Raw genomic sequence first — 22,842 nt, 5'->3', positions numbered from 1 at the left:
TATGTTACCCTTTTCACTTAATCTCAAGGGAAGCTCATGGGTTCATTAAAACTACAGTGGCCGTTACGATGGGTATGATGGGCTAGAAAACTCTACATTTATCTAGACCCCGTGACATCATCTTTAAAGACCATGTCCTACGTTCCAAACTGGGACACGGCCAAATGTTGGCAGGAAATGATTAAAAGTTTCACCAGGTCTTCCAGGCCCATTCCTGAAAGGTAACATAAGAACCAGAAATAGATTTGCTATAATATCTGTACCTTCTTAGACACTGAATCATCACGAATTACACACATATGGATAGACGCGCACACACGCGCACACACCCCCTCACCCAAAGCCATGGGTTAGGGAACAGAGGACTTCCCTTATTGGGATTTGAAGGATTGTGAAATCTGGTTGCCAGAGGCAACACTCAGTAACCAGCCAACTAACTGCTATATATTCACAGTATGATTTGTCTACCAACAAGTAAAAATAGATTTAGAGGAAATGAAAGCTCCCCGAGAAGATAAACTCTGACTACACCTAACTTTCCTTTGTTCCCTTCCTATGCACACACAGAGACCCCTTGAAAATAGCAGGGAGAATCAGAGTGGGACAGGGCACAGAGGACGTCTGGTTTCTTCACTTATAAACTCCATAAAATAGGACCAGGTTTCAGAATCGTGCATCTCTCTATGAGGATAATCTGAATTTAAATTATTTTCCCCCTCAATACATGGTTTTTGGGACTGTGTGGAGAAGTGAACGTCCATCTAAATTCCTTACCCTCAAGAGTCAAGATGAATTCTACAGCTTACACAGAACTGGAGGACCTTGAGCACTTAGGGGCAGGACTCGATGAGCTCACTTTGAAAATGAGAACTCTCTCCTCCCAGCGAAGCCACCCACGCCAGGGGAATGAGCAAACTGGAACACCTCCCTAAAAATGTACAAAGCTCTTTTTTGTTTGGCCAGTGCCAAGGCCGCCCAACTCGGTCGCGGTTTGTCATAAAGCTCACAGAGAGTGCGTATTTCTGAGAGTGCATCAGTAGCTTCTTGTAAACCCACACCAGAGCAAACCAAAGTCATCGTCCTTCCTTCTTCAGTGATTTCATGCTGAGTGACTGTGCTTATCAGAGCGATTGGGTCAGATGTTGTGTGTGGTGTGATGGCTGGCGGAGTGGATAATGCCGTGTGAGGGAGGGAGGAAAAAGAAAACATTTATTTATTTGATTTGATGACAAAACTCAGCCTTCATATTGGTGGAACAGGAACGTGCCTTTAAAAGCAGGCTTGTGGGCGCCTGGGTGGCTCAGTGGGTTAAGCCGCTGCCTTCGGCTCAGGTCATGATCTCAGGGTCCTGGGATCGAGTCCCGCATCGGGCTCTCTGCTCAGGAGAGAGCCTGCTTCCCTCTCTCTGCCTGCCTCTCCATCTACTTGTGATTTCTCTCTGTCAAATAAATAAATAAAATCTTTAAAAATAAATAAATAAATAAAAATAAAAGCAGGCTTGTTGGGTGGCTCAGTGGGTTAAAGCCTCTGCCATCAGCTCAGGTCATAGGGATCGAGCCCCGCATCGGGCTCTCTGCTCAGCAGGGAGCCTGCTTCCCTTCCTCACTCTCTCTGCCTGCCTCTCTGCCTACTTGTGATCTCTGTCTGTCAAATAAATAAAAAATCTTAAAAAAAAAAAAAAAAAAGAAAAGAAAAAGGGCAGGCTTGTTTGAGTATGTTGTGGAAAATGCAGAGCGAGATCCCGTCAAGAGTGGGCTTGGTTCTGAATAGTGCCAGACCCCATTGCCCAGGTGGGTTTCTAGAAAGGTAGGCTGCTGCTGCTAAGGAATCCCAGTGTGACTCACTTAGGTCACTTAGGTCAGTGTGTCTTCTCTCCAAGTTCTGTGTAACTGCGGTAACATGTGACGAGTACCAAGGGACTCTCTCTTAAAAGCGACTCCCGAGTAGGCTGATTTTTGAAGCAAGGAATCTTCAGCCATGCCAGCCTACTCATGTTTGAGTAGTTTTTCTTGGGTTTTTTTCAAGCAGGGGGTGCTTAAAGCAGTGGTTTATCATACCAGTCATTTACTTTCCAATTTACCACCAATTGTCTGTATAGCTCTTCGCAAGCTATGAAGTTACTCATTTTTCACGATAGTTTCAGGGGGTGACCTGAAAGTGCTCTGGGGTCCTAGCTCCATGTTAGGAAACCTTGCATCCGTAATCTCATCTGATCTTCTCAACAGCTTCATAAGGAACCGGGGTGTTCCTTACACCCCCCTCTCTTTACAGGGGAGGGATCTGAGGTCTAAGAAGTGAGTTAATTTGCTAAAGGACATACCTCTGGGAAGAGGCGGCCTTGGTATTTGAACTCAAGTCTTTCTGACTCTGAAGCTGATAATTTTTACATCCAGGCTAATGGTTGATGTTGCCAAGCCCTAAAATAAGAGGGCTTGTTTAGGACGTTTCATGAGCAATTCTAGCTCATCACAATCCTGGGTGCTAAACAGCGTCGTCTTGGCCAGGAAGAATTAAAGTCACTTCAGAAGGCTCCCACCCAAGCTGGAGAGCAGCCCTATCCTGAGGGAGTGGGGGGTTGAGGAAGGTGGAAATTCCCGCCACCCAGCGGCAATGGTCTGTTTCATGGCAGGCTGATCCGGAAGTCCCAAGCCGATGATTAAGGTGATGTGAAGACCATGGTATCACTGAGAACATTGCTGTGTTGGCTTTCTCTACCATTGGAAGCACCATCTTTTCAAATGACTTCCAATGAGTCCGGATGGATAACTTCACTTAACCAGATACCATGGTCTCCCCTTATCCACAGTTGTGTTCTCATGATTTCAGTTACCTACGGTCAATCAGGGTCTGGAAGCAGATGATCCTCCTTCTGACATATGGTCAATGCCTGTGTCACTCACCTCACTTCCCCTCATCACGTAGGCATTTTATCATCTCATGTCATCACAAGAAGGGTGCGTACCATACAGTACACAGCAAGATATTTTGAGAGAAATGTTCACATACAGTGTATCATTATAATTGTTCTATTTTATTACTGTTGTTAATCTCTGACTGTGTTGAATTGATAAATCAAACTTTACCATAGGTATGTATGTGTAGAAGGAAAACACATAGTATATATAGGGTTCTGAACTAATCACAGTTTCAGGCATCCCCTGAGGGTCTTGGAACATAACCACCATGGATGAGGAGAGATTGCTATCTAGTTAAATCTCCCAGAATGGGCTTGCCAGGGAAAGGGGCACCCCCTAAATTTAAGATTCCCAGATTTCAAGTTTTGCTTCCCAAACAAGGAAGTGAGTTTCTCGGTGAAACTAGGAAAGTAGTAAACTTCTAATCTGTCTTGCAAATGTAAGCAATGGGATATTGACAAAAGTAGGGGTGGACCTCGGGACCCAGGCAGCCAGGTTCATTCTTACTTCTCTGCCATTAACCAGCTGATTAACCTCTCTGAACTCTAGTTCCCTCAACTGTGAAATGGGGAGTAGGGTTGAATTATCTCTAATGGTCTTTGCTAAAATTTTATGATCCAGATATCCTTATCTGATTCTTTCCCAGAGTCACTGGAAAAGTTTAGTAAAACTGCTTGATCTCAAGATTCTTTAAAAAAAAAAAAAAAAAAGACACTCGGGCACTGATCTAAATTTCAACTTGACCCTGTAAGTTTTGGCAAATCTTACTCCTCCTTTAGGATGCCGTCCGCCCTCCCATCTAGAAACCGCAGTCGCCTCCAGAAGATGGAGCTGTGGTGGTAGAAGGCAAGGAGCAGGAGGAACAAGGGGGGAGGGGTGGGGGGTGGGGAGGTCGTGGGCTGAGCCTGCTCGCAGCCCCATCCCTGTACAGGAGAACACTTCCCACAGAGCAGCTTCTTCCAGAGAACTATCTTCCCTGCTTTGGTACCAAAAGCTAAGAGAATGTTTCCTCCTAGAACTTATTTTATTTTTCTGTCCATTTTCCTCTGTTTAATCCTCTTGGATATGGCAGAAACCCTTGTCAGGTCAGGTGTCTCTGGAAGCAACAGCCGTGCCCACAGCACCACGTTCTGCCACGTGATGGGTCTATCATCTCAGCCACGGAGTCCCTTCTCCCAGGGAGGCTCTGAGGGCTCTCCTGCGCAAGGTCTCCTACCCAGAGCTCCCAGCATTCGGGTCCTGAAATGCTCATGCCTTCCTCCCTTTCCACAATCACAGCCCCTTTTGGGCGGTCTGTGGACATCTAAACTCCCTTCCAAAATCCAGACCTTGTGGTTAGTGTCCTGTTGAATTTATTTGGGCATCCAAAGAGCCAAAACGCTGGTGCCTTTTATAGTTCTCCAAGAACATCTCGGTCCATGGAATTTAAAAAAAAAAAAAAAATGACTTCACTGGACCCAGCTCTGTCACCATGGGTCCCATTCAACTTTGTGCGGAGAAAGACCTCAACCGCGGCAGGAGCCCAGACGTCATTCCCCGCCGTGCTCTTCCACATTAAATGCTTCGAGCTGCTCTTTGACGCTCGGTCACTCCATAACTAAATATTGCTTTAGCACTTGCTGCACAAAGAGCTTCCTGAAAGCAGCAGGGGAGGCGTGCTGGAGGCTGGACAATCAGGGCACTGTTTCCATGGAGTGGTTTGCCTCCTGAATGCTGTGTCTAATGAAAGTGACCCAAGAGCCCTGTTCCACTTCTGAGCCTTCGGTTGTGACTTTTTCCTCATTTGGAAGGGAAAAAAAAAAGAGAGAGAGAGAGAGAGAGAGGCTGATCGTGATTTAGATGGGGCGAGCGAAAGGCTGAGTTCTAGCCTAAAAATCAGACAGCGAAATATCCTTGAAGGAAAGTAAATCACCGCCCAAGAACAGAGGGGGGAGAGACCTCGATGAGCTCAAGAGAAGCTTTAGGAAGGGTAAGCCATGCACTTGGCCCACAAGGGTGTATTTTCCGGGCCAGACTCGGTTTTCATTATATTGTTGCTATGCGCACAGTGAATGAGCTCACTGCTACACCCAAGCTGGGCAGAGAGCATTTATAGAGAATTAATAAACCCAGTGGAGGCAACATGTGGCTTTTCTTCTGGTCATAGAAAAGAAACTAGTAATCTTCGATCTTAAACAGACGAACCTCTGTAACTTCGCTGTTTCTGAAAGCTGGACCCCAGTTCTAACGGGCAGACGGTGATAATAGTGATGTTTCTCTTCCTAAGAGTTTTTCTTTAAAGGGAAAGGGTCACACAGTTCATGAGCTTTAAGACAAAGAGGTTATTATAAGATCTAATAAACACCGTGGTGGCTCTGTGAATGCTTTTTAAGGGCATTTATATGAAATGAGTTCTTTCCAGCGGGCGGTTTTTGAAATCTAAACACGCAGAGATAGTATAAATTAAACTGAGGGGTTAGGGAGATTAGAAATAGACAGGAAGCGATCTGATTTTATTTTCCGCAGATGCCAAGAAAAATGCAAATGGCTGACTGCTGGTCGGTAAGGCCTACTTCTGAATTCAGACAATCTTAGGAACTGTTAATGGCAGAGTTATAAATCTGGACTGTCATTATTACGGTACGGTGGCACTTTTTAACTTCTCATCAATTACTCATTATACTTCCTGAGCACCACCTGGGTTGCCTAGGCCTTGACGAGGCCCAAGGGCACAATGCCAGGAGCCAGGTGCCCACGTTCCTGCTCTGCAAGGTTGATGGGTAAACTTGGGGGGTCAGTTATCGAGGCATTATCTGGATATCAAGTAGACACGATTGGGTCATTCTGGCCACTTCTGATGTTGCTTCAGGATGGAGAGATGTAGACCCAGAGAATTAAATCATGGGACACGGAAACCCAGACGGTTACAAAGACCCCTCTGTACCCTTCCAAGTGGGATATCTTGTTAAATTCTGCTAAAATTATACAAAATTCTGTTTCTGTGATTTTTGTAATCGTTGAAGCAGGCATCTATCCAGTGTAGAAGTATGGGCCATAATAATGATGAGAATACCCTAGAACCTGTGCTCCGGTCTCCCCGTCCCATCTAGGTCTCTTATCCATTCCACCCAGTTCTTTCTGTCAAACAGTAGGATTTTTCCACTTCCTTGTTACTGTTTTTGTTCTTCTTCACAGTTGCTGGTAGCACAGGTGGAGGGAAGGAACGAAAACAGGGGTGGGTGTTGGAGGAAAGAGACAAGAAGTGAGTGGTAGGGCTGGCATCAGAAAGAAGCAGGGCAGAACATGGCGGAGACCCTATTCGTCAGCTTTCCTGGGACTCTCAGCGGGGAGGGTCTGCCCAGGCACAGCTTGCTCCCCTCCCGTTTCCACAGAATGCCACTGAGCAGGAGGCATGCGCCGAGAGGCTAAGGTCTTCCCAACCTCAGGGCCTTCACAGCAGTGAGGCCCCACTCCCAGACACCCCCGAGCGAGCTCTGCCCTGAGGAAGTGAAGTGGATGCCCACGGAGTCTTGCTGAGACCTTGGCCCCAGGGATACCACATGAGCGAGAGTCCTCTTGAAAGGTATTTCGCTGCTAGACTCCCAGCTGGGTATGCGCCCCACTTCTTGGTGAGGGCCTCTTGACAAATCCAGCTTGTGATCTCCCACTGAAAAGGCCTTGTCTGAGGAGAAACCCAGTCAAGGGTCCTGGGTTTGGGACATTGCCATCTTCCTCTTGGATAAATAGCTTTATTTCTATGCCTCATAAAGCATGTTTATCTCCTGGGGTTTTCCGCTGGAGTGTCTTGGGCGGTTAGGGTGATCGCTGTGACAATGGCAATACTGAGAAGACCAGAGTAAAACAGTAACCCAAGTCAATCTCCTCATGGCCTTGGAAAACCAAAGTCTCTTGTCACTGGCTGCTTTGATGTGAAATTCCCATCGCCTCACAGACCTCACTGAGAACACTATGCATTTGTAAAGATTCATTTCTTTCGATTCAACTCATATCTAAATGATTAAATTTAGTTGGCTCCCCTCGTTTAATCACGAAACACTCTGAAAGCCAACAGCCTGTGAGATCTGTGGTCACTAAAACACAGACCACATCCTCCTCATATTGGGAAGAAAGCAAAAATTGGCTCTTATCCTTTTCTGCTGTCTTGTCTCCTATATTTCTGGGTATCTTTGTAGGACGGACGCTGGATTTACAAATATTTGTAAGAAATAATTGAAGGCCCATAAAGATGTCGTCTACTTCCAGAGAGGATTTTATTCCCTTCTGCCAGCCTCCCAGCCACACAGAAATCTGATTTTGGGCTTTGAGATAGTCTTACCAAACCTGATGAGTGAAAACCTGGCTTCAGCCTGTGCGTGGGTGGCTTCCCTTCTAGCGCTTTCTTACTTTTACATCCAACCCAAAGTGGGGTCCCAACCTTGGGAAGCCCTAGAGTCCAGTATTCCCCCACACCCAAAGACATGGCAAAAAGACACAGTGTGGCCTCTTAGACACACCTCTCTCACATCAGTCAGTGCCCCCCACCCCCAGAAAAAAGCAGCCTTAAAGTGTGGGCTTACCTCTGTGAATTCCTTCTCTGCTCCCAAAGGCGGACCTGATCGATCAATCGATCTTTCTTTCTTTCTCTTTCTTTCTTTTTAAGATTTTTATTTATTTGAGATAGAGCGAGAGAACAAAGCATGAGATTGAAGAGGGGTCAGAGGGGGGAGGCAGAGACAGACTCCCCACCGAGCAGGGAGCCTGATGCAGGACTTGATTCCAGGACTCTGGGATTATCACCTGAGCTGAAGGCAGCCACCTAACTGACTGAGCCACCCAGGTGCCCCTCTTTACTATCTTTTAATGCTTTGAGGTGATGAAGACGATTGTTAATATCTGTTCCTCATTCTTTAAAAGCTGTCTTCAGTAGGTCGGTTGATCTGAATTCCCAGGTCCACAACTTAAGTCCAAAAGTAAAGCTGTGTAACCCAGCAATTATAATAGAATTATCATAGACAATTATAATAGAAATAACTAAGACTTCAGGGGTTTGCTGGATGCCAGGATCTTTATGTACTTGATCTCATTTAATACACTAATAGCCTCTAAGTGTTATTATTTCCATTCTACTAATGAGGAAACGGACTTAGAATGGACGGATGCCTTGGTCATGTTCTCACACGTGGTGGAGTCAGCTCTGACCTGAGTCTGGCTTATGTTCTCAGTCCCTTCCCTCATCAGATCAAATCCTTTCCATGAGCTAAAGACCTGGTGTGCACTTGGCCTCTGATACACAGCTTCCCGTGACCCGTGTCAGAGCTCCTGTTCCTTTCTGTTACGTTTTCCTTCTGATACTGAGGTAAACGGCGGAGTTTGTTTTGATTTATTTTTGCAAAACTCCCCCATACGTTTCTAGCTGGTGGTTAAGAAGAACACAGATGCTCAAGTCACATGCAGACTCGAGCCTAGGGAAAAGGAAACCAGCTAGCAGCCCTTCTTGGCCTCCGAGTGGTTCACACCAACCACTCGCACAGGTGATCATGCTTCCGTGGTTTCTGATTGCTTGACTTTATCTAAAATTCGCTCTGCTTTTTTTGCCATAATCACTTGCCCAACTTTACCATGCATGGCTGAGAAGAGCCCGTTCCGCTCCTTCTCCTGTGGGTCCCACTCATCCTAGAGCTAACTCACCTAGACACCAACCTTGTCCTACACGGGCAGGTCTGTTTCCTGTCCTGTCCAGTTCTGCACCATCTTGTGTAAGAAGAGCCTCGAGTTTTCCTTTAGTTCATTAACATATCCAGTCAGTGCATTTATCCAAGCCTTACTACAGTCAAGGCACTGTGCAGAGCCCTGCTGTGTATCTACAAATGAAGAAGACACAGGCTCTATCTCCAACATGCCCAGAGAAGAAATGGGAGGTACCAAAACAGACCACAAGTGATTAGTTCCCTTAGAGACGGATGCATCATGTGCTTGGGACGTTCCAAGAAAAAGGTGTTCTGTCTGGAAAAGCTCCATGGGAGAGACACTCAGCCTGGCCTTGAAAGTTGAATAAAATATGAATCTGAGGACAGGAGGAAGAGTATCTTGGACAGAGATACAGCGTGAGTGAAGGCATAGACGTGCGGCACATGGGGCATGGGTATAAAATGGTGGACTTCAGTCTTGTCAAGGAATGGAATTGCTAAAGAGCTTTCTGGGCCCTGGCCTCAGAGATTTTCAAGGGATTGAGGGAGGAGGGCAGAAATACATAGATGAAGGCAAGACGGGTCCCCAGAGGGCCAGAGACACGTTTAGTTTGGCCAGGACACTATTTGAAATATTTGAGCCAATTCTGGAAATCAGATTTCACATTAAAAAAAAAAATCCAGATTTCTGGCTTCTCCTGAAAATTTGAGAGACTTAGCAACACGGGGCATCTTTTCTCGGGGTGGCAGCTGGCTGGAGCTGAGGAATGGCTGCTTTCCTCCGGGAGGTTGTGGGTTCTGTGTCCCCAGCATGAAATCCCAGCTTGTTTCTCCCTCCACCTCATCTGCTGGGCCCCGCAGGCATCCAAGACTCGGGCTTTCGCTGGGCTACAGGTGCAAAGCCAGGCCAAGGACTGGGGAGGTGTGAGTGGCCCGGCCCAAGGGCCTCTCTTCTAGCTCACTGGCTCACACGTGCTGGCTGCTGGGGGATCCCTTGGCCCCCCACTGCCACCCTTTAAATTTTCAGCATGCGCGGCTCTCAAAATTATGAGACATTGGAGGTATTTAAATCATCTCTAAAAGCAGCTCTTGATTCCCAGGCTCTAACGCTGAAAATGGTGAAAATCAAACACATCAGAGTGGGGGATGGGGTAATGCGCGTGCGCGCGTGCCTGTGTGTGTGTGTGTGTGTGTGTGTGTGTGTTTGCTTGTTTTTAGACAAGCACTTCATTAGAGCGCTAATGTAACCCCACTCTCTGGACTTTGGATGCCACCCTCCACCCCTGGGGAGATTTATTAAATGGACTTTTCTTTCCTAAATGTCTACATCTGGCCGCCGCCTTCTCTTCAAGTGTCCACCTTCAGTTTCTTCAGTTAGTTGACAAGAAGAGTATACTAACACCTGAGGACCAGTCAGATTCCTCACGGGGCAGAAAATCCCGTATCCGGAAAATGCACTTCCTCTGCCAGGGTCCTCAGAAAGGGGATTGCCTTAGCCCTTGGTCCTGAGAGCCCCAAGAATCCCCCTTTCTAGCCCCATTTGCATCAACTCTAATGAGCTAAGAGATCAATATGGGAGTTCCTTGTAACTATAAATAAATACACAGAAAAAAAGGAAAACACAAAAGAAAAACCAAGGGAGGAAAAAAGGAAATGAAAAACCTGACTTTGTTTCATTGAGAAAATTAGATTTGAAATGCCCTCTGTGTAGCAATGCCATCGATGCCTTGCCTCGCAAACACCCAGGAGAATGCTTCCGAAATTTACATCCCCTTGGCTAGACCTTGGTGTTCCTTGGAGGTTGAGGTTCAGTAATTCCAGGACAGTAGAAAGGTTTTGTGTACTGTGTCAGGCAGGAAGAAAAGGTCTTGTGACCACAGAACTGGATACTCTGTAAGGTACAGAACAGTCAGCACTTTCCTCCGAGGAGAGAACACACAATTGGCATGAAAGTCACCCAAGCAATGGGTTGAGGAGGAAAATGTCCAAAAGTAGAAGACTTCGGCTGCTCGTGCTTTCAGACGTTACAGAGTGGATCGCAGTCTGCCCTGGCTGTGTCTGACCAGAGGCAAAATGCTGGTCCCTTTTAAATGCTGTTTGTGGACCAGCGTGAATTCGATGGTACCATCAGGAATGCTGGAATCGGGGAGACTGTATTTTGTTGGCTTTTTCCCCCCTGTGGTTTTCGCCATCTGTTTCTTTTAACGCGTAAACAAGGAAAATGACTGACTTGGAATGCAAAGTTTTTAAAAACCAGATGACCACAGGCATCCTCCAAATGAGAAAGAGAGAGCGAGTTGAGGTTTTGTGACATTTGTCAGGAAGTGAGAAGTTAAATACCGGGAAGCACGAATGCCCTGTGCCAGGGAAGCTCCCACAAAGGCAAGGAAGAGCTTTGTCGAGGACCCCGCCTTTCTGAGGTCTTGCCGTATGTTTACATCTCACCAAGGACTATTTTCAGATACTGGCACCTCCCCCTCTATCTCCCAGCGCCCCCTTCCCATCTTTAAACTAAAGATGGAACCACTCAGCTGGCCTTCAGCATAACCAGCCTTGGTTTTCCATTAGCATTATTACCAACTTGGCAACCTTGGACAGAATCCACTCTTAGAAGCTTTCAGACCGCACAAAGGCTGTGTTGTGTGCAGGTTCTATTATAAAGCCAAAATAGAGAGCTATAAATAGAGGGGCTGATGAGATACACTCAGAGAAGATCCTTCACTTCTCTCCTAGACAAGAGTGAGTGAGAAAAAAAAATCATATAAGGGCACTAGGAACACAGCGCGTCTTTCTTGAGCAAAGGGCACGCCGCTTTTTAAAAGGACGATTTACTAGGCATGGTGCAGTGTCCACTCTGCAAATGGTTCTGTGTGCTACATGCCAACAGAGTTTAAAGCCACAGATTCCTTTTCTTAAACCCGAGGCAGTGGAGAGATTTGATGGGATGATGACTGCAGTTCTAATCTCCTTTACATCCATGGCAAGAAGTAATGAGCCGCAGGCACTAGGGCATTAGTTAGCGTATTAGAGCTCCCCGGGGAGGAGGGCATTGGTGCCTTTGGCTGTGTTCCATCCACTGCAACAGAAGATGAACGCGAGCATTTTTCACATAGTTTTGTAGGCAGCCTGACGCCAGAATTTTCACATTAGGGAAAGGATAAAAGATGACGGCTTCTTAAGGAAGAGCCAGCTCTGCCTCATTTACAATGCTCAGTCTCCTAAAAAAATTAAAAAAAAAGTGATGGGCCATACTAAGGGGGGGCTGCTATTAGTCATTCGAGGGGGAACAGGGGTTAGGCAGACACAAGACACTGGTCATTTAGTAGCCCCCTGGAGGTTTAAATACATTTCCAAATGAGTTTCAAATTAAATACATTTCCAGTGAGTTTCACTTCAAGAGAGTTCTCTGCCTGTGCTTAGGACACGAGGAAGGATGGTAGATGGGAAAATGCGAGCCTGCTGGGTGAGGTTCCTTCTGTTGGCATTGCTTCCAGATGCCAGACTTGTGATGAGTGTGTTTGACTTCCCACATCCCTTGGATGTAGGTACTGTCTGGGACGTCGGCTTCCCCGGTGGAAATGAGAAAATGATTCGAGACCTGAACTCTGTTCCCAGTGGCTCCCAACTCGGTCTGTCATTTGTTTCAAAGGTTGGATTGAAAGCTCCTGGAGGCTTCTGAGAGCGGCACTGCTGAGCTGTTGGCTTCATAAAAGTCCTCTAGTGACCTATGGAATTTGAGTTATAATAATAATAATGTCACATGAAGAGGCGTCCTGGGGAAGGCATGAGAGGAATTTTAAGTAGCTCAAGTCTCTATTTGCATTATTCACTTTACAAATAGTTTCAGAGCCTTTAAAAAAAAAAAGTGGTTTGTGTTTTTTTTCATTATGCTGTGGTTTTGGTGCTTCAAAGGAATGATCTAGGATCATAATTTAAAATTTCATAATTTAAAAATGGTTCTCCCTTAAGGTACATCCTGGGAATTGAAACTTGGGCCAACTTTGATATGGTTTTGTCATCAGGAGGAAGAGGGATGGAGCTATTTCAGGGATTTGTCCTTTATTGGGATTCAAGAGGGGATTTAAAAGTGTTGTACTGTACAAAAAAAAAAAAAGTGTTGTGCCCTAATGTCCCCTTGTCCCCTTCCTTTTCTCTCTTCCCTTCCATATTTTTCTTTCTTTCTTCTTATGGGGGAGAGGTGACTGGGGAGTGCTGGTTGGGAGGCTGAGGCTTGGAATTTGACCACTCTTCGTCTTCCTGCCCACAGGTAGTAACCCCCGTGAGGACGGGCCAGGGCTACGTGTACGAGTACCCGGCCAGATACCAAAAGGACATCTACGACATCCCTCCTTCCCACGCCACGCAAGGGGTATGTACCAGCACCCAGGGTGGGGCAGGGCGAGCGTTCCTTCAGGGCTGCCAGCAAAGGGAAGTTCACCACGTAGGCATGTTTCGCTTGAAGCTAGCTATACAGAAGCCATTTCCAGCAATGCTATTTAAATTACGTTTTCTGGATTTGCTCAATCAGGAAATCCTAGGCCTTTATCTGACAAAGCTTTTGTCACTTATCATTCTCAGTCAGGAAATGTAAAATTTTAAACTATAGTTTAAAGCGCAGACAGTGGGGCGCCTGGGTGGTTCCGTGAAGTGGCCGACTGTGACTCAGGTCACGGTCTCAAGGTCCTGGGATTGAGCCGTGGGTCCTTGGGGCTCCCTGCTCAGCAGGGAGTCTGCTCTTCCCCGTCCCTCTGCTCTCTCCCCCACCCCGCTCATGCTCGCTCGCTCGCTCTCTCTCACTCTCTCTGCCGCAAATAACTAACTAAAATCTTTAAAAATAAATAAATCAAGTCCAGACAGTGTAGATACTTCACATCAGGTCATTTTTATACTCCAATCTAAGTCGAAGAACATGAAACCTAAAAAGAATTCTACCATCCCCTTATGACAAGCAAGGGTATACATAAGCTGGCAAATTAGTCCCCAGTGAAAGGCTTAGTAACGTAAGAAGTGACACGTATGCGACATTTCTGTTCTGGGTAACGCAAGTGTTTCTCTTCAGGTGTACGATATCCCTCCATCATCAGTGAAAGGCCCCGTGTTTTCAGTTCCAGTAGGAGAGATAAAACCTCAAGGCGTCTATGACATCCCTCCTACCAAAGGGGTAAGTGAGCTACCACAGAGCAGCAAAAAAGGGGTGTGTGTGTGTGTGTGTGTGTGTGTGTGTGTGTGTGTATTGGGGTAATACAAGAAGGGCAAACCAAAGGGGAGAAACCAGTCTTTGTGAGAGTGAATGGGAAGATGGAAAGGCAGTAGGCAAAGGCAATAAGCCTAAGGGTTCCAGGGGCACCTGGCTGGCTCAGTCAGGAGACATTCGACGCTTGATCTCGAGGTTGTGAGTTCAAGTCCCCCGTGGGGCCTCGAGATTACTTTTTTAAAAAGGGAAAGGAAAGAAAAATCTCAAAGTCTAAGGGTTCCAAAGTTAGGGCATTCCATTAAAAATGAGGTAGCCAATAAAGAGAGCCAGTTAGAAGATAAAATAATTCAGTCTGGCAAGCAACGGACATATCTCGTATTTATGAGAAGCGTTACAGCATCTCAGTCCGTAGTTAGGCCTTGCTGCATCTGACGTCCTCTCTTGTCCTCTGGGGCACGCCTGCCCCGAAGTACAGTTACGCCTACTGTGCAGAGAAGGGAACTGGGTGTCAGAACATGGAAGCAACTATTCAGCGTGTCACAGCCAGGAGACCCGATGCCTCGTCCTGTGTGTGATGGCACGGTCTGCCTCCCTGCCTGGATCAGCCACGGATGGAGGGAGACCCTCCAGGGAGGGCCACTCAGCCAGGAGGGGTCCACACACAGGCTGCGCTGAGGCCGTGGGAACATGCTCCCGCCCAAGGATGAGGGAGGTGAGAGCAGAGCCGAGCCTTGGGAAACAGAGGCCAGAAGTGAGTGGAAGGTGGAAAGCCAGGAGCCAGCGATGAGGACTGAGAATCGTAGCCTCATTTTTAGGTCCTTTTCAGCTTCTGCACGTTCGCATGAGCCAGCTGAAAAAATAATGGCTCCTTTTCCACTTGCTTTTCAGGTATATGCCGTCCCTCCCTCTGCTTGCCGAGATGAGGCGGGGCTTAGGGAAAAAGAGTATGATTTCCCCCCTCCAGTGAGACAAGCTGCGAGGCCGGACGTCAGACCCGAGGGCGTCTACGACATCCCCCCAACCAGCACCAAGCCGATGGGGAAGGACCTTCACGTAAAATACAGCTGTGATGCTGCAGGAACCACGGATCTAGCGACACGGAGACCCCAAAACGTCTCGCTGAACCACCCGCCGTCACAGCTCGGACAGTCCCTGGGCCCCCAGAACGACGCCTACGACGTCCCCCGAGGGGTTCAATTCCTGGAGCCGCCGGCAGAAACCTGTGAGAAAGCAAACCCCGAAGAGAGAGACGGTGTTTACGACGTCCCTCTGCACAGCGCCCCGGACACCAAAGGCTGTCAGGACGTGGTGGATGGTATCAACCGGTTGTCCTTCTCCAGCACGGGCAGCACCAGGAGCAACATGTCCACATCTTCCACCACCTCCAAGGAGTCCTCCTTGTCGACCTCCCCGTCTCCGGACAAAAGGCTCTTGCTGGATCCGGACACGGCCATCGAGCGGCTGCACCGGCTCCAGCAGGGCCTGGAGATGGGCGTGTCCAGCCTCATGGCGCTGGTGACCACGGACTGGCGGTGCTACGGATACATGGAGCGCCACGTCAACGAGATCCGCGCCTCCGTGGACAGGGTGGAGGTGTCCGTGAGGGACTACCTCCACTTTGCCAAGGGAGCCGCCGCCAATGCGTCCTGCCTCCCCGAACTCCTCCTGCAGAACAAAATGAAGCGGGAGCTCCAGAGGGTGGAAGACTCCCACCAGATCCTGAGCCAGACCAGCCACGACTTGAACGAGTGCAGCTGGTCCCTGAACATTCTGGCCGTCAACAAGCCGCAGAACAAGTGGGACGACCTGGACCGCTTCGTGATGGTGGCGAAGACCGTGCCCGATGACGCCAAGCAGCTCACCACAACCATCAACACCAACGCAGAGGCCCTCTTCCGGCCGGGCCCCGGCGGCTCGCACGCCAAGAGCGGCTCCGAGAGCATCACGAACTCCACGGAGTACCCGCACGCGGCGTCCCAGGTGCAGCTGCTGCTGCCTCCCGGGGACCCCAAGGCCCAAGCCCTCACCAAGCCGCTGCCCCCGAGCCTGGGCAAGGACCAGCCCCCTGACTGCAGCAGCAGCGACAGCTCCGAGAGGAGCTGGATGGACGATTACGACTACGTCCACCTGCAGGTAAGGAAATCGGGCTCCTACGGCCTGTGCTCGCATTCAGGGAGCCTGGTGGGTGCCGCGCGGACGGCGGGTGGGCCGGACAGCCCGGGGCGAGAACGTGGTTCACGGTTCTCGAGCAGAATTCATAGCTCACGTATGAAGGCGACAGCACTGGCCTGAGAGTGCCGAGTCCTCAGTTCCCTGGCACTAACGGTGTGATCCCACTGATCGAACCTCCCGGGGCTGTCATTTCTTCATTCGCAAAGTGAATGGAGCACGGGGTTGGGGTGATCCATTGATATGCCTCGGGCAAGCGGGAAGAGACTCCCCAAATAGGCACGTGTTTCTCTCACATAATCACACCAGCTCAACCTCTGTTCGCATTTTATGATAGAGTTCTGCATGGTATTTTATTTGAAAAAGGAGGGAGGCACTGTGACGAAAGAAAGAAGACTCTATACTAGAGAAATTCTCAGAAATCCCTTCAGCTCTACAATGTGTGTTTGTGTGTTCAATTAATTACTGAAGCCTCAGATTGACCTTGAAGAACACCGGGTGTTTGTCAGTTGACCCAGAATGTCACCAGCACATGGGAAAGAGGGCAGGCACAGTCTGCCTCCTACACATGGAAATTCTACCACGTTGACCCGGGATCCTTTTCACTTTGGGGAATTCAGACTTTTATCCAAGATCCATTATTTAGAATTTGCTATCTCCTTCGGCCATTCCTTTCATCTGACTGAGAGGGATGGGTCATCTGGAGGACTGTTGGACTAAGTACAGTTCCCTTGCACACAGGAGACTGGGGAGGGGAGATAGCCGAGCCCTGCCTCCCACCCGGCACCCCCACTGCTAAGGAAAGGGGCAGGATAGAGTAGATGGGGGCATTCACCCTTCCCGTAGTGCATCATTCAGCTCTGCATACCGGGAAATAGTAATTTGGTGTAGAGTTGTAGACAATCCAAAGAAACCAGGAGTGCAGTGTGGACCCCGTTTAGACCTGCGTTAGGTTTATGGGTTTGCATATAATCTGTTAGAGGAGAACCCTGAGAAATAGTACTGTGTAAGGAGGTTTGCAGGGGAGTGTGGGTCTCCCAAAATGGGAAAGTGGAGTGGAGATGGTGGCACCCCCCATGAGAACAGATTTTAGTTTTCAGCCCTGCCCTACACAGGGATGCTGGAAGTCTGGCCGGGAGCGTGCCCTCCCTGTCTGGCATTCACAGGGCCTAACAGGGCCTACTAGGGCCAAGGCAATGGAAAACTAAAGGGCGTTTACACATTTGTCAATGAAAGTGTTAGCACAAGTGAACCACAGGGGTGATGTAATGTTTTCTTTATGTTGACAAATAACAGGGGAAGGAGGAGTTTGAGAGGCAACAGAAAGAGCTGCTGGAAAAAGAAAATATCATCAAACAGAACAAGATGCAGCTGGAGCATCATCAGGTAAGTCAGGCAGGACAGGACCTACCTGGGATTGAGGATTTCCCGCTTCGTAAGGGAGGTAGCCCTTCAGAAGATCATCATTTTGGTCCTTCCAGCATTCTTGGGCGCATATAAGTTCCAAGGCTCAGGGTGCCTGAGTGGCTCAATCGATAAAGCATCTGACTCTTGGTTTTGGCTCAGGTCATGATCTCAGGATCATGAGATGGAGCCCCATGTCGGTTCCGTGGCTCTGTGCTCAGTGTGGAGTCTGCTTGGGATTCTCTCTTCCTCTCCCTCTGCTCCTCCTTGTGTGCTCTCTCTCTCTCTCAAATAAATAAACCTTTAAAAAAAAAAAAAAAAAAAAAAAAAGCTCTGGGGTACCTGGGTGGCTCAGTCGGTTGAGTGTACGACTCTTGATTTCAGCTCGGATCATGATCTCAGGGTCATGGGTTCGAGCCCTGAGTTCCATCTGGCTTCATGCTCAATGGGGAGTCTGCTTCTCTCTCTCTCTCCTTTCCACCTCCCTATTACCCCTTTCCCTCACACTCTCTTTCAAATAAATAAATCTTTAAAAAATCATAATAATAAGAAGCAGCAGCAGCTCCAAAGCTTATAATAGGGAATAAGAACAAAGAGAATGTTTATAGCTTTAGTAATCCAGCTGGTGTACCTAGATTATGTCTAAATAGCCATTTTTCCAGGCTACTTCTGTATACCTAACATGTTAGGACTTTTTGGGTTAAGGCTGTTGGTCTCAGAAGCAAAACCCAGTCAAGCTAGGCCAAGCAAACAGGTTTTATAACAAAATCATAGTAGGGTAATGTAGGAAGAGAAAACGCAGATACAGCCAATGAGCCTGATCGCAGATAAGTCTGATGAGAGCTCGGACTGTAAATTCTCTCTCCTTGGACTTTCTTTTCTCTAAATTTGCTTTCTTCTCCTCTATTATCTGACAGTTTCCTCTACTTGTCTACTCATTTGGCTCCTACTGAACTTCACAGAACCCATACATGGCCATGCAGACTCCTTCCCACAGATGGCTCAGCATCTTTAGCTAATAGCTCCCTACTGTGGTTCATCAGATTACTAAAACAAAACAAAACCAAGAGAGAGAGAGTCTGATTGGGCCATCTCTCTCTCTCTCTCTCTCTATCTATCTATCTCCTACAACACAAGAGTATGGCTTGGCTGTTCTTGGTCCAGTCTAAAAGAATGAGAGCAGAAGCAAATGTGTTCAAGATATATCCAAGCCCTCAAACAAGGGATTTGGGCAAGGCAGGCTCACTCAAAAGCTGGGCATGAGTGGGGCTGATAATGATGAGTCTTACTGGTAGGGGGCATAAAAATAAAGAGTAATGGATCAAGGACTTACATGCCTTTTAAGCTGAAATAAAATGTCACATAGAGACATGAAATGTCACGTTGCCTCAGGAAACCAGAGTTCCTTTTTAAAAAAAAAAAATAATATTTTATTATTTTTTTAGAGACCAAGAGAGCACAAGAGTTGGGGGGAGGCAGCAGAGGGAGAAGGAGAGAGAGAATCTCAAGTAGACTCCACACTGAGTGTGGAGCCTGATGAGGGACTCCATCTCACAACCTGAGATCATGACCTGAGCTGAAATCAAGAATTGGTTGCTTAATCGACTGAATCACCCATGCGCCCTAGGAAACCAGAATTCTAGTCCTTGCTATCTGACCAGCCAACCCTATGACCTTAGGCAAGTCATTTAACTTCCATGAACTTCAGTTGCTTCTATATAAAATGAGAAAATTCTCCCATCTCTCTAATAAGATGATATATTTATGAACATATTTGCAAAAGCACAAGCGAGATACCGTCAAACATCACCCTGGATCCATTTATGTCTACTTTGGCATTTGGCCAAGGAGGACTGCAGGGCTTTAGGGAACTTGTTGAAACCATAGTAATTTCTAAGAAGAAAGCAGATTCTCTCAAAAAACATAGCTTACGGTGCATTTCTTGGGGGCAAAACTGGATGAGGTTGGCCCTACTCTGTCTGAGCTCTGTCTCAGAGCAGAAGATCGTAGAGTCCTAAGCTCAGGTCACAGGTAGTCCTTACCTGCAAAAGAAAGGTCTTTCCTGAGATTTGGTGGAATAGCATGAGATTATAAGTACAGTTTAAATAATAACACCAGCCAGGAGCAGTAAGGAAGGAAGGAAGGTAACACTCCTTGAGTCTGACTATGTGCGAGTTTCTTTTCTTTCAACAGCTCTGGGTGGCTAAGCGCTCTGATGAACAATTAGCATTCGCATTCCCTTAGAGATTCTGCACATGTATTTATAGGTGTAAATAAATACACCTGTAGTGCTGCCTAACATTTACAAATCTTGCCTGCAAGAGTAGGAGAAACAGAAAGGGGTCATGGATGGTCAATTATCTAAGAGTCTGGAAGGGACAGAGTCAAGGCTTTCCCAGAGGAGGAGCCAACTGTCAGCGATTGACTTGATAAGGAGATCCCCCCATTGGATTTTCCCTCGTCTCCACTCAGTGTTCAATAAACATTTATATAGAGATGACGATATACCAAAAACCACTCTAAGCACTTGGTAAATGTTAACTCATGGAACTTTCATAAAGGTGCAGGTGACAGCTGAGTATAACGGCTAGCTGCCTTCCAGCCGTAGGGCAGAAGAGACCAATATCCAACCGCAGTGGCCTGAGCTGGGAGATTCCTTAGCGATCCTCTTTTTCAGCCTCCACATTTTACAGTTTAGGAAAGTGAAACCTCCCATCTAAGTGAGCACTAACCACTTACTAGGGATTGAAACCCCTGTCCTTGAACCCCAAGCCCCGGTTAACTTCCAAGATGGGGCACTGCCTTCCCCTTCACAAACTCTGCTTTTCTCTCCCTTGCAGCTAAGTCAGTTCCAGTTGTTGGAACAAGAAATCACCAAGCCCGTGGAGAACGACATCTCCAAGTGGAAGCCTTCTCAAAGCCTCCCCACCACAAACAGCAGCGTGGGCACTCAGGATCGGCAGCTGCTGTGCTTCTACTACGACCAGTGCGAGACCCATTACATCTCCCTCCTCAACGCCATCGACGCCCTCTTCAGCTGCGTCAGCTTGGCACAGCCGCCGCGCATCTTTGTGGCCCACAGCAAGTTTGTCATCCTGAGCGCACACAAACTGGTGTTCATTGGGGACACGCTGACAAGGCAGGTTGCTGCCCAGGACATTCGCAACAAAGTGATGAACTCCAGCAACCAGCTCTGTGAGCAGCTCAAGGCGATCGTGATGGCAACCAAGATGGCGGCCCTCCATTACCCGAGCACCACGGCCTTGCAGGAGATGGTGCACCAAGTGACAGACCTGTCCCGGAATGCCCAGCTCTTCAAGCATTCTTTGCTGGAGATGGCCACCTTCTGAGAGGAGAAGGACCGAAAGGGGGACTGAGTGCGCTTCTCATGAAAACTGGAAATGCTATCTGGTTTTTTGTAAATGTTATCTATTTTGTAGATAATTTTATATGAAAATGAAATATTTTAACATTTTATGGGTTAGACAACATTCAGAAGTTCAGGGAGCTAGAGGGGGATTTTTTTTTTCCCTGTGTGGTTCTTACGTAAACACAGAAGCATCTAAGGCCTAAACTGTACAGAAACTGGTTCACGTGCGTGTGTATGCCTGTGTATTCATGTTCGTTTGTAGATGTTTGTCCAATACATTCCATTAGAAAACATGAACGAAGAAGCACCTTAGTAAGCATGTCCTAATGCTGCATTTTTCTTCTTATTATTTTTTTTTTAATTTTAGAAAATATACCAGCTAGTTGTAATATTGCTCTACATATTACTAGTGATTATTCTGAGCCTGTCATGTCCAAGTGTGGGAAGCACAGTATACGTGAAAGTGTTCACCTTCTAATAAACAGGCATGGCATGACTTGTCCTTGTTTGGACACCCCTTTCAAAACTGATCATCTTTGGCCCATTGTGGCAAAATGCCTCACTTCTGATTGAAAATGCCCTTTTAAAAATGGAAGAAGATTCAGGAAGTATACGTTAACCCAAGCACCCCTATTTGAGAAGTATGCGGAGGCTAAATCCCTGGTTAGGGCTGGGTTGTTTGAACACAGGACATTATGATAAAAAGAAAGCAAATGTTTTCCCCGGGGCTTTTTGATCATCCACATTTATGAGTGACTTGGCCATGAAGTTTTCCAAAGGGTGTTTTTAGATTTGCAAAAACTAAATTATTTGCAGCAGGAATTCATAAAGACATATCAGACTACAACTGTCCACAAAAAGAAGGGATGGTTCCACCTGCCAGTTTTAAGTAGAGGCCCTTCTGACTCTCAACTCTTAGGTGCTACTCAGCTACTGCTTCCATCACCTGACAAAAACTGACCTGTTCCTGAGTCACTTAAAGGTTAGAGCCACCAGTCTATATCCTATTCTAAGGGAATTCACTATTTGATCTTGCAACCTTCTTAAAACATGCAGCTGCTGATCCGACACTCAGCCGGTCCAGTCTCTACAATTCTATTTGGCCTTAATCCTGTGTATACAGCCCACCACCATCTTCCAGCTCATCACAGCATCCATGCCATTACACCTGCTGGTGTTGGCACAGTAAAGACACCCACGAGCCATCTGACTGGCCTTGGGGCAAATGAGATACTTCCTACCTAGTAGGTAAATGTATTCACATAACAAGTCAGTAAGCATGTTATCCATAGGCCTTCAGTCCAGTTCTTATTTAATGGTTTTAAACTAGACCATTTGAAAACATTTTTATTTGCCATGCATGCCTTGACTTAATAAAGCTTACTTGTTTTAAACAACCAAGTCATTGGAACAGGAGAGGATTTAAGAGAGAAGAATGTGCAATCTAAGTATGAGGGAAAAATTCAGCAAAACATCACAGAAGGTGCTTTTCAAAAAAACCGTATCATAGTTCTCCAAGCTCTGTTCTGTCAAGAGATGATTACGTTTCATGATGAGTTGTATCGTTTCATGACGAGTAAGGGTGTGGGGAGAAAGGAGACTGCTAAAAACCAACTCAGTAGGAGTTGAAAGGTGCCCCTATAGAGTTCATTGTACAGTATATTTCTTAGGAGATGACAGGCTTGTTTTAAGCTAAGTGGTGACCTTTCACATTTTTAAAACCAAAATTTCAATCTGTATTACTCTCTTCCCCATCTTGTATGTAAAGGCTATTTTTTAAATCATTAAATTTTTCGATCTCAATTTCCATAGGCACTGGGTTTTCTTTTCCTTGCTATTGTCTTTGTCTCAGAATTGCCTGTTGGTGTATTTGGGCACTCCTAATAGAGGAAGTTAAATTATGGTTATTGTATCAATAGTATAGGTCTGGATTTTTTAGAAAAATTGAGAGTTGTTTATTTTTTCATTTTGTATCACTTCAGAGTGTATTTACATTTGAAGAAAATTCTGGGTTCTGTGAACATTGCGAAACCCAAATATCTGGAACAAGGCTTAGCTTCACCAGAAATCTTATACATTTAAGTGATGAGCAGAATGATTTCTACTATCATAATATGGATGTTG

General features: G+C 46.8%; 1 protein-coding gene across 3 annotated transcripts in view; it reads left to right on the top strand.

Moving 5' to 3' along the window:
• Positions 1 to 22,521, top strand: part of NEDD9 (neural precursor cell expressed, developmentally down-regulated 9) — a 186,898-nt gene extending 164,377 nt beyond the window's left edge. For all 3 annotated transcript variants that reach the window (XM_032341102.1, XM_032341104.1, XM_032341101.1), the window contains 5 exons: positions 12,849 to 12,950; positions 13,641 to 13,742; positions 14,664 to 15,908; positions 17,241 to 17,330; positions 20,189 to 22,521. In XM_032341102.1, the coding sequence (XP_032196993.1) occupies positions 12,849 to 12,950; positions 13,641 to 13,742; positions 14,664 to 15,908; positions 17,241 to 17,330; positions 20,189 to 20,698 (2,049 nt within the window). In that variant the 3' untranslated portion in view covers positions 20,699 to 22,521. The remainder of the gene's footprint in view (positions 1 to 12,848; positions 12,951 to 13,640; positions 13,743 to 14,663; positions 15,909 to 17,240; positions 17,331 to 20,188) is intronic.
• Positions 22,522 to 22,842: the final 321 nt, after the last annotated feature.

The sequence above is a fragment of the Mustela erminea genome, chromosome 4 (assembly GCF_009829155.1).
Source record: "Mustela erminea isolate mMusErm1 chromosome 4, mMusErm1.Pri, whole genome shotgun sequence".
Classification (NCBI taxonomy): domain Eukaryota; kingdom Metazoa; phylum Chordata; class Mammalia; order Carnivora; family Mustelidae; genus Mustela; species Mustela erminea.
The sequence above is the reverse complement of the archived record's forward strand: the minus strand, read 5'-3'. Positions and strand labels throughout refer to the sequence as shown.